The sequence below is a fragment of the Salvelinus alpinus genome, chromosome 6 (assembly GCF_045679555.1).
Source record: "Salvelinus alpinus chromosome 6, SLU_Salpinus.1, whole genome shotgun sequence".
Classification (NCBI taxonomy): Eukaryota; Metazoa; Chordata; class Actinopteri; order Salmoniformes; family Salmonidae; genus Salvelinus; species Salvelinus alpinus.
The window spans coordinates 83,216,126-83,227,712 of record NC_092091.1 but is presented as its reverse complement, the minus strand read 5'-3'; the positions used below and the strand labels follow the sequence as shown (position 1 = coordinate 83,227,712).

Genomic DNA, 11,587 nt, shown 5'->3' with positions numbered 1-11,587 from the left:
GATAGGTGCAGTGTAATGTGTTGTTGTACAGGGTCAGTCATAGTAGTGTGATAGGTGCAGTGTAATGTGTTGTTGTACAGGGTCAGCCATAGTAGTATGATAGGTGCAGTGTAATGTGTTGTTGTACAGGGTCAGTCATAGTAGTATGATAGGTGCAGTGTAATGTGTTGTTGTACAGGGTCAGTCATAGTAGTATGATAGGTGCAGTGTAATGTGTTGTTGTACATGGTCAGCCATAGTAGTATGATAGGTGCAGTGTAATGTGTTGTTGTACAGGGTCAGTCATAGTAGTATGATAGGTGCAGTGTAATGTGTTGTTGTACAGGGTCAGTCATAGTAGTATGATAGGTGCAGTGTAATGTGTTGTTGTACAGGGTCAGTCATAGTAGTATGATAGGTGCAGTGTAATGTGTTGTTGTACAGGGTCAGTCATAGTAGTATGATAGGTGCAGTGTAATGTGTTGTTGTACAGGGTCAGCCATAGTAGTACAGCACCCCTGGGGTACATCAGGGTTAAGTGCTTTGCTCAAGGACACATAAGAAGATTTTTCACCTTGACGGTTCAGGTATTCAAACCAGCGACCTTTCGGTTTACTGGCCCAACGCTCTATACTTCCTGCTCTCTCTTTGCTCAGCCTCTGTCTCAATCAGAAGAACTCCTTAAAAGGTCAGAGGTCAGATGAAGACTGTTGCCCACAGTGACAAGGGGTCAAAAGGTTACCAGGAGTGTAGTATGAGTAACAAATGTTTTCAGTTTGCGTTTCTTTATTTGTCCTTCTTTTCCTCTCCTCTGTTTTTCTGCTTCTCTTATTTGGGTTCTGATGTGAAAGCTGAGATGAGCTGTACGATATCTTTGGAGGTTTTCTATTTAAAAACTAACTAAATCAATAGCTTTTTGTTCTCCGTGTATTCTGGTTCGTTCTCCTGTGTTCTCCGTTACTCTGTGTTCTCCGTGTATTCTGGTTCTTTCTCCTGTGTTCTCCGTTACTCTGTGTTCTCCGTGTATTCTGGTTCTTTCTCCTGTGTTCTCCGTTACTCTGTGTTCTCCGTGTATTCTGGTTCTTTCTCCTGTGTTGGTCAGACCTTATGTTTTGAAATGTTTTGCAACAGACTGTACATAATGAAACCCTCCTGGTGATTGTGGCTCTGAGAAGTCTCCTGACACAACGACTCAGCAGGGTTTTTACACAACTGGTCCCAGATCAGTACTCCTCTCTTATTCATTATGATCTAACAGACTGAACTGGTCCTAGATCAGCTCTCCTCTCTTATTCATTATGATCTAACAGACTGAACTGGTCCTAGATCAGCTCTCCTCTCTTATTCATTATGATCTAACAGACTGAACTGGTCCTAGATCAGCGCTCCTCTCTTATTCATTATGATCTAACAGACTGAACTGGTCCTAGATCAGTACTCCTCTCTTATTCATTATGATCTAACAGACTGAACTGGTCCTAGATCAGCACTCCTCTCTTATTCATTATGATCTAACAGACTGAACTGGTCCTAGATCACCACTCCTACTCTGAAACTCTTCATGAATACAGACCTAGATATGAATGGATCCATAACCTTGATAAAGAACTGTTTTACACCGTAGGCCTGGTTCATCAGTGTTAGTTCTCTAGCGCCTCCGTGGCCCAGACTGGCTGAACACTGACATCTAGTGGCCATTGAACTGTATGACAGGAAGACAAATAATGAGACTCAATGGAGCCTTATTTACTTATTGATTGACTGGTGGATTTGTAGACAACCAAACCCCATGTTCCCCAAAACCCCATGTTACCAAAACCCCATGTTAACCAAAACCCCATGTTACCCAAACCCCCATGTTACCCAAACCCCATGTTACCCAAAACCCCATGTTACCAAAACCCCATGTTAACCAAAACCCCATGTTACCCAAACCCCCATGTTACCCAAACCCCCATGTTACCCAAAACCCATGTTACCCAAACCCCCATGTTACCCAAACCCCATGTTACCCAAAACCCCATGTTACCAAAACCCCATGTTACCCAAAACCCCATGTTACCCAAAACCCCATGTTACCCAAACCCCCATGTTACCCAGAACCCCATGTTACCCAGAACCCCATGTTACCCAGAACCCCATGTTACCAAAACCCCATGTTACCCAAAATGCCATGTTACCCAGAACCCCATGTTACCCAGAACCCCATGTTACCCAGAACCCCATGTTAACCCAAAACCCCATGTTACCAAAATCCCATGTTATCAAACCCCATGTTACCAAAACCCCATGTTACCCAAAACCCCATGTTACCCAAAACCCCATGTGATTGGGTTGGTGTGGTAGGTGGACTTGAGGTGTTGATGGTAGGATCAGAGGTGATGTCACTCTCTTGGAGTCTGGCTGAGGTGTTGATGGTAGGATTTCCTGTGGGGGGTTTTCAGAACAGATCAGTTTCCTGTGGGGGGTTTTCAGAACAGATCAGTTTCCTGTGGGGGGTTTTCAAAACATATCAGTTACCTGTGGGGGGTTTTCAGAACAGATCCGTTTCCTGTGGGGGTTTTCAGAACAGATCAGTTTCCTGTGGGGGGTTTTCAGAACAGATCAGTTTCCTGTGGGGGGGTTTCAGAACCTATCAGTTTCCTGTGGGGGGGTTTCAGAACATATCAGTTTCCTGTGTTTTTTTTTAAGAACAGATCAGTTTCCTGTTGGGGGTTTTCAGAACATATCAGTTTCCTGTGGGAGGTTTTCAGAACATATCAGTTTCCTGTGGGGGGGTTTCAGAACATATCAGTTTCCTGTGGGGGTTTTCAGAACAGATCAGTTTCCTGTGGGGGGTTTTCAGAACAGATCAGTTTCCTGTGGGGGGGTTTCAGAACCTATCAGTTTCCTGTGGGGGGGTTTCAGAACATATCAGTTTCCTGTGGGGGTTTTCAGAACAGATCAGTTTCCTGTGGGGGGGTTTCAGAACATATCAGTTTCCTGTGGGGGTTTTCAGAACAGATCAGTTTCCTGGGGGGGTTTCAGAACAGATCAGTTTCCTGTGGGGGGTTTTCAGAACAGATCAGTTTCCTGTGGGGGGGGTTTCAGAACAGATCAGTTTCCTGTGGGGGGTTTTCAGAACAGATCAGTTTCCTGTGGGGGGGTTTCAGAACATATCAGTTTCCTATGGGGGGTTTCAGAACAGATCAGTTTCCTGTGGGGGGGTTTCAGAACAGATCAGTTTCCTGTGGGGGGTTTCAAAACAGATCAGTTTCCTGTGTTTTTTTCCCAAAACATATCAGTTTGCAGACGTTAGCTGGGTTCAACCACCGATCCAAGATATGTTGCTAAGAAGTTTCTCACATCAATAACATAATGACATAGAAGTCATGTAGCCTAGCAGTAGTTTCCACTCTTTATGACAGTACACTTCATTGCTCAGTGGAGCCCCAGTTAGAGACAGATATGATACCTTGCAGTGATATTGATCCTTTTAAATGTTTGCATGCTTTTGTCCTTCGAGAAAAACAATAGGTGATTTAAATGGCTTTTGACAGATTTCAAAACTCTTCCTTGGAGAACTTAGGAAGGATTCACTTGTGCTTCATCGCCAAAAGAAGGCTATCGAGGAGGGGAGGACCGTCTTCCGTTTGTCTACTAACGAACGGACACACTCCTCAACCACTAATCGGGTTCTGGATAAGTGGTTGAGGAGAAAAGGCTCAAAATATCAGCGTCAAGTTAGGCCTTGACCAAAAATGTAAAAGATGACTGGTTATGATATGATGACATCACTGGTGAGAAGTCAGCGATAAATAGACATGCAGTTAATGTACATGTTAGTCTGTCCGTCAGTTAATGTCGTCCTCCGCTGTGGTGCCTGTACGCCTTCTAATGTCCGTGTTCCAGATTGGGAAGAGACAATATTGATGACATATTTCGTCTATCTATGGTTATAGAAGTCTAGAGACACACAAAAACGAGGAATTACTAGAAAAGCTTGGCCTATACAGAGAAGCCATTCCTTAACCGTGGAACTTCATTGAAACCCCCTAGCGGTCCATCGACAGTGAATAGATTCCTTCCTCTCGCGAGCTTTATTACCGTGCTGTCAGATACGTGGCCGCGGGCCAACAAGTTGCACAATTAGCAGCAGGGGAGTTTCTAAACTCTCAGCTCCTTCCACAGACAATGACAACCAGGGAGAGTTTATAGCATAGTCGGCGAGTTGCCATTAACTTTGTCACTTTTATATAACGTCAAAGACCTCGCCATAACATATTGGCTTGTTGGGAGCAGTTGGAGAAGCCTAGATATCACTCTTTAATTTGAGTTTTTACGCGACATGGAATCATCCCTGGAGTTTTCAAACTCTTTCACCAGTGTGTCTTCGCCCTCCGCGCGGTGTCGGATCTTCAAGATCATCGTGATCGGAGACTCCGGTGTCGGTAAGACCTGTCTCACCTACCGGTTCTGTGCCGGAGAGTTCCTCGACCGAACCGAAGCCACCATCGGTGTCGATTTCCGTGAGAGATTGGTCGAGGTCGAAGGCGAGAAAATCAAAGTAAGAGAAGTATAACGTTTAAACCGTTATTTCCAAATATTATGAACGAGTTGGGTCGTAATTACACAATTTAATGCACCAGAGAATCACTGCGTAAAAAAAATGTGCCTTATCATTTTTATGCTCACGCATTTTGAGAAGGTGGTGATGATTTCTTTCAGACGGCACTCTCATTGGGCTTCTTTTAAAAAAATAGATATTTGCACTTTGTAGGCGTTACTGGTTAAACATTTGTGTTTGCAGCTTAATCTGCGCCTACTATTGCGCGTGAACAGCAGTCTGTGGTGTCATCTTTGGTCTATCACTCTTAGTTAAGTGCCTTTTGAAATATAGTTTTATTTGTACAGGACTAACAACCACGACTACTGTCTGGTAAAACAAAATGTCATCTATGTAAATGGTCATGTTTAGTTTTGGACCTAAACCAGTGTCGGATATCCAAGTGTCATTAAAGGCTCAGTTGAAAGGACTGTGATAAAATACTGTGTTTGTTTGTCCTCTTGGATCAACAGTGACTGTTTGGTTAAATAAGTATGAATACAATGAAAGTATTTTTAACTTGAAACTAGTGTGTTTCAGAGATACATACATACATACATACATACATACATACATACATACATACATACATACATACATACATACATACATATACCTACATGCATATATATACCTACATACATACATACATATACCTACATGCATATATATACCTACATACATGCATATATACATACATACATACATACATGCATATATATACCTACATACATACATACATACATATATACATACATACAGCAGAACAAACCACATTTGCAATACTTTTATATGGTCATGACACATATGACAAAGGCTGTATCACAACCGGCCGTGATTGGGAGTCCCGTAGGGCGGCGCACAATTGGCCCAGCGTCGTCCGGGTTTGGCCGGGGTAGGCCGTCATTGTAAATAAGAATTTGTTCTTAATGTTCTTAACTGACTTGCGTCGTTAAATAAAGGGTTAAATATAAACCTTTCACCTCGGCACACAACATTAGTAGGTTTATTTAATGTTGTGAAAAGTATTGTAACATCAGTGCTGGGCTAAATAATGTGCCTTCTGTGTGTGTACGGAAACACAGACATGAAAGAGGATGTTGGCCAACCCATGTTCTCTTTATCAGAGCAGACCACATGATAGAGGAAGCATGTCATGGTGATTAACAAGACATTGTTTTGTATCTGGGTTAAAGGAAGAGATAGGAGGCCAGACATGGGCAGAATACTTATTTAAAATATTACAAATACTTGAGATGCCTTATGTTGCCTGCGTGGTTTAGTGTTATCACTTTTGGGACAATCCAATTGGTTCCATTGTGCCAGGACAAATTAAATCAAGCATTACTCACCCGCAAGTATTTTACATAATGTATTTCTGCCTTTTGGCCTTTGTGTATTCTGGTTTTCTCTCTCTCTGACCTACCTCAGACTGCTTCAAAACACATATCTCGTTTAGGGGCCTCTCTCCCTCTCTCTGACCTACCTCAGACTGTTTCAAAACACATATCTCGTTTAGGGGCCAAAAGTCCTCCATGTATTTTATCACAGCCAAACATTCCACTGCCAGAAGGGCTCTAGACATTCTACGGAAACGGAGTGACAGAGGGGTGACAGAGGGGTGACAGAGGAGTGACAGAGGGGTGACAGAGGGGTGACAGAGGGGTGACAGAGGGGTGACAGAGCATTGTATACGGTCCGTTCCAAAAACGCAGCGGGACAAAAGTATGTAGAACTCGATGCAAACTACACTCCGTGTACATCATAGGTAGAGCCCTTTAGAGACCGGAGGTTACTATGAGACAGGGTTGACCTTCTGATTGGATGCAGTTATCATGAGCTAAGTGGAGGAGAAATGGTTATATTGACGTTGGTCTTCTATCTGGTGAGTCGATATGTTGATGGGAAATAGAATAACATCATCTGCTGACTAACTGTGTGTGTGAGAGAGTTTATATAGCCGCCCTCTCTCTCTCTCCCACCGCCCTCTCTCCTCCCCCCCGCCCTCTCTCCTCCCCCCCGCCCTCTCTCTCCCCTCGCCCTCTCTCTCCCCTCGCCCTCTCAAGTGTTTTGAAATCTTCCACTCCCCCTTTAAATCGCCCTTGTTTTTCTCGAAGGAGAAATGGATGCAAACATTCATTCTACTTATCCTTTTATCTTTAAAATATCTTGTCCAACTATCTAAATGAGTTTTTATCACTTTATACATTTATTTTGGGATTCCACCCTCTAAACCTCATTAGCCAAATGACGCACGATTAGAGAAGTCTCATTTCATACAAGCTCATTGTCGTCCACTTTCCCTCTCCTCGCCGCCTCTCCTGGTTTAACTTTGACCTTTTTTAAAGGAGGACAGAGAGGATGGAGGAGAGAGGACGCAGGAGGTGAGCAAATTTCATTGAGAAAAGGCCCCTCCCTCTCTCTGTCTGCTTCCTCCTCTTTCTCCATCTCTAAAACCCCTTCTCTCACATGTAGAATAGTTTCACCTCCCCAACCATCTCTCTCCCTCCAGCTCCAGCTATGGGACACGGCGGGTCAGGAGCGTTTCAGGAAGTCTATGGTCCAGCAGTACTATCGGAACGTTCATGCTGTTCTCTTCATTTATGACGTCACCAGACCAGACAGCTTCAGAGGCCTGCCAGCCTGGATAGAGGAGTGTAGACGGTACTCACTGGGACAGGAGATAACCAGGTTAGTCAGTCATATTAGAAGCCAATTCCATTTGTCCTTTTTTGTTAAATCTGCCCCCTTTACACTTGATCAGTTCCACGTGGAGGCCCAGAGGAACTAGCTCTATCGCCAGGATCAGATTCAGAAAAGCTGCATTGTGTCCGCATTGGGCAGCTGTGTTACACACACCTCAAACAACACACAATAACAACACACAGTAAACACATTGTTTTGAATACTCTGTAGTGGTCAACATTGCCTTTTCGGGTTGTAACCTGTAACGTTTTAAACTCTCCGTATGTCTCCCCCTCTGCAGGTTCCTCGTGGGTAACAAGAGCGACCTCCGTGACACCTGTAGCTGTGACCCCAGCTCCATCAATGTCGAAGGTCAGGTGACACGGGATCAGGCCCAGAAGTTTGCAGCGGCCCACGGGATGATTCTGTTTGAAACGTCTGCTAAAAGCCCCCCTGGAGAAGGAGAACCAGGAGGGGGGCATCAGGACCGCGTGGAGGACGTGTTCATGGCCCTGGCCTCCAGGCTGAAGAGACAGACCAGACCCCCTCCCCCGCTTCTCAACAACACAGGAGTGTCTGGCTCCTATTGTGGGTCCTATACAGGGACAGCTTCATTCAGACTGCCAGCCAAGAAGAACCCTCATAAAGACTTCTGGACATGCACCTGTTGAGAGAGGCAGGGTGAGCAGAGGGATGGGACATGGGATGGAAGGAGGGGAATTTAGGGTGCCCACCAAGAACTCAGAGAAAGACTTCTGGACATGCACCTGTTGAGAGAGGCAGGGTGAGAAGAGGGATGGAATATGGGATGGAAGGAGGGGGGGTGGGAACAGGGGAATTTAGGGTGCCCACCAGGAACTCAGAGAAAGACTTCTGGACATGCACCTGTTGAGAGGGAGGGAGAGAGGGGAGGGAGAGAGAGAGAGAGGGGGAAGTCCTCTCTGATCAAGCATCTATATCAGTGGAGGCTGCTGAGGGGAGGACGGCTCATAATAATGGCTGGAATGGATTGGTATCAAATACGTGGTTTCCATGGTTTCCAGGTGTTTGATGCCGTTCCATTTACTCCATTCCAGCCATTGTTATGAGCCGTCCTCCCCTCAGCAGCCTCCACTGATCTATTGCCTGCTCTCAGATCTGTTGTCTCCTTCTATAGCCTGCTCTCAGATCTGTTGTCTCCTTCTATAGCCTGCTCTCAGATCTGTTGTCTCCTTCTATAGCCTGCTCTCAGATCTGTTGTCTCCTTCTATAGCCTGCTCTCAGATCTGTTGTCTCCTTCTATAGCCTGCTCTCAGATCTGTTGTCTCCTTCTATAGCCTGATCCCAGATCTGTTTGTGCTCTTGCCAACTCCGTTGCCGTTATAATCGAGCCATAATGTAAGACTGGGACCCAGGATAAAGCATTAACTAAAGGGTGGTTCTACTAATTCGATGCCTTTTGAAAACATTTGATTTCACCTAATTTTAACATTCTGTCATAAAGAGTACATGTTCAACTTATGTTTCCCCATCGCAACACGTTAAAGACGAAAATTACTATAGTAAGTGCCAAATAATGTAACAGGGTTGACCGCAACAGGGTTGACCGAACAGGGTTGACGATTTCATCTTAAATCAGCCATGAATCCCCTTGTGACAGGGGGAATGGAAACTCGTTACTGTATGTGCAACAGAGGGAGGAGGCAAGCTTCCCAAAACATTTTTAATTGATAAAACATTTTTAGCCTGTCTATCTATAGGTAACAGGGTTGATTTGTTACGCTCGACCCGCTCGGTTTTACTCCACAAAACACCAGAAAATGGCCAAAAAGAATAGAAGCAGCTCGCCTGTTTTGACACTATGATTTGACTACAAGATGTTCAGTGTTTCTTTTGGAAGAAATATTTATATTTTTCACCATATTAAAATGAGAGTTCAATTCACTTAACAGGGTTGACCTTAAAATGAGGGACTGAATCACTAATCACAATAAAATAAATAGGGCTTAACAATGATGGAGAAAAGTTGGGATTAAGGGGTTAATCTTCGTAGAAGTCGGAGAGGGTGCACGGAGGGACATCTCAAAATGCTGAAGTATATTCCTATTAAATCAGATTTATTGAATTCTCCATGTGGTCTATATTAAATGGCACTAAATGTAATATAACAGGCTTTTCAAATTCAATATTGGTGCTCAATTTTTACCTGAAATATCAAAGGGATGCAAAAGGCCCTCATTTCGTGGAATGACCCAAAAAACAGTGTAGGCTCTTGGAGATACATTATGCAGTACTTCCAGAGGATTAACTTTCTGATGACTGTGCAGTGGGTCGTCTTTTATGTGTCTCCATCTGTACATCTTTGCCTTATGGTCATTGTATAGCAGGAAAGACAGGACTGTACATTTTCATTCATGATGTGTGTAAATGTTTTCAATATTCAATAAAATAATCAGTGTTCTTCAAAGTTGTAATCAATAGTACTACTCTTTTCTTTGAACGGAATTGTGTTTTATATTGTTCATCCCGTGGCAGTTTGTCTGATTTTTCACAGCCATCTAATGCAGGTCTGTAATACTTTTCAGTGTTCATTTTTGAAGTTAGTTTTACAAGTAAACGATGTCCTACAGCAGAGCAAGACGAGAACACATTCAGTATGTTTCTTGATCTCTGGATGAGAAGGAGACGATCGCCGCCCCAGGATACCAACTGTGAAAAGGTTACACTTCACAACCCGATTTACTCCCTGGAAACACTCCCCCTTTCCATGGTTACTGTGGTAGAGGGACTACACAGGAGGAGTGGTGTGCTGGTCATGCAGGAGTCTGGTGCAGGAGTGTGGGCGGTTGAGAAGGGTGTGTGTGACTTGAGGCCGTCACATGACCCTTCTCTTCTGCTCAGTGCAGCAGACGATACTTGCAACACACATGTCACCAACAGCTGTGTGTGTGTGGCGACAGTATGGTGCAACATTCATCGGTTAGCTGACAGAGAGGTCCTTCTCTCTCTCCTTTCACAGACTTCCTGAACTGACTGAACCAGAACAAGTGGAAGGTGCCTCCTGGTTGCCTTTTTAGCACTGGTCTCAGGTCAGGGAGTAAATAAAGAGTCTGCTTATCTAGGATCAGGTCCCATGTCATCTCATTACCATCGACTTGACTCATAATGGTTCATTTGGGGTTAGTTAAATCTGATCCTAGATCTGCTCTATATCTGTGTTTTTATAAACAATCTCTATCGTTATAGGTCTTTTTACAACTGCAAAATAATGACCGATATCTCAAATCAGTTGGAGTCCAGGAGTTAATTTCATTGATAACACGTCTAGGGTGACAGGCAAGCAAGAAGGAACTTCCTGTCAGGAACATCCTGTCACGTCTAGGGTGACAGGCAAGCAAGGAGGAACTCAGGAAGGGACCAGATTCTAGATGAAGATCCTATATTGACTACTGTTTGGTAACACTGTTATATAACCTATAGATGGTAACACTGTTATATAACCTGTAGATGGTAACACTGTTATATAACCTGTAGATGGTAACACTGTTATATAACCTATAGATGGTAACACTGTTATATAACCTATAGATGGTAACACTGTTATATAACCTGTAGATGGTAACACTGTTATATAACCTGTAGATGGTAACACTGTTATATAACCTATAGATGGTAACACTGAGTTATATAACCTATAGATGGTAACACTGTTATATAACCTGTAGATGGTAACACTGTTGTATAACCTATAGATGGTAACACTGTTATATAACCTATAGATGGTAACACTGTTATATAACCTATAGATGGTAACACTGTTATATAACCTGTAGATGGTAACACTGTTATATAACCTATAGATGGTAACACTGTTATATAACCTGTAGATGGTAACACTGTTATATAACCTATAGATGGTAACACTGAGTTATATAACCTATAGATGGTAACACTGTTATATAACCTGTAGATGGTAACACTGTTGTATAACCTATAGATGGTAACACTGAGTTATATAACCTGTACATGGTAACACTGTTATATAACCTATAGATGGTAACACTGAGTTATATAACCTATAGATGGTAACACTGTTATATAACCTGTAGATGGTAACACTGTTATATAACCTATAGATGGTAACACTGTTATATAACCTGTAGATGGTAACACTGTTATATAACCTGTAGATGGTAAAACTGTTATATAACCTATAGATGGTAACACTGTTATATAACCTGTAGATGGTAACACTGTTATATAACCTATAGATGGTAACACTGAGTTATATAACCTATAGATGGTAACACTGTTATATAACCTGTAGATGGTAACACTGTTGTATAACCTATAGATGGT

The 11,587-nt window shown here is 43.1% G+C and overlaps 1 protein-coding gene across 1 annotated transcript; it reads left to right on the top strand.

The window, feature by feature from the left end:
- The first annotated feature begins 4,067 nt into the window (after positions 1-4,067).
- Positions 4,068-9,702, top strand: LOC139579506 (ras-related protein Rab-33B). Its single transcript, XM_071408221.1, has 3 exons — positions 4,068-4,525; positions 7,077-7,255; positions 7,551-9,702. Exons 1-3 carry the CDS (start codon positions 4,307-4,309, stop codon positions 7,918-7,920), a joined length of 768 nt encoding a protein of 255 aa, XP_071264322.1. The 5' UTR covers positions 4,068-4,306; the 3' UTR covers positions 7,921-9,702.
- The last annotated feature ends 1,885 nt before the right edge of the window (positions 9,703-11,587 follow it).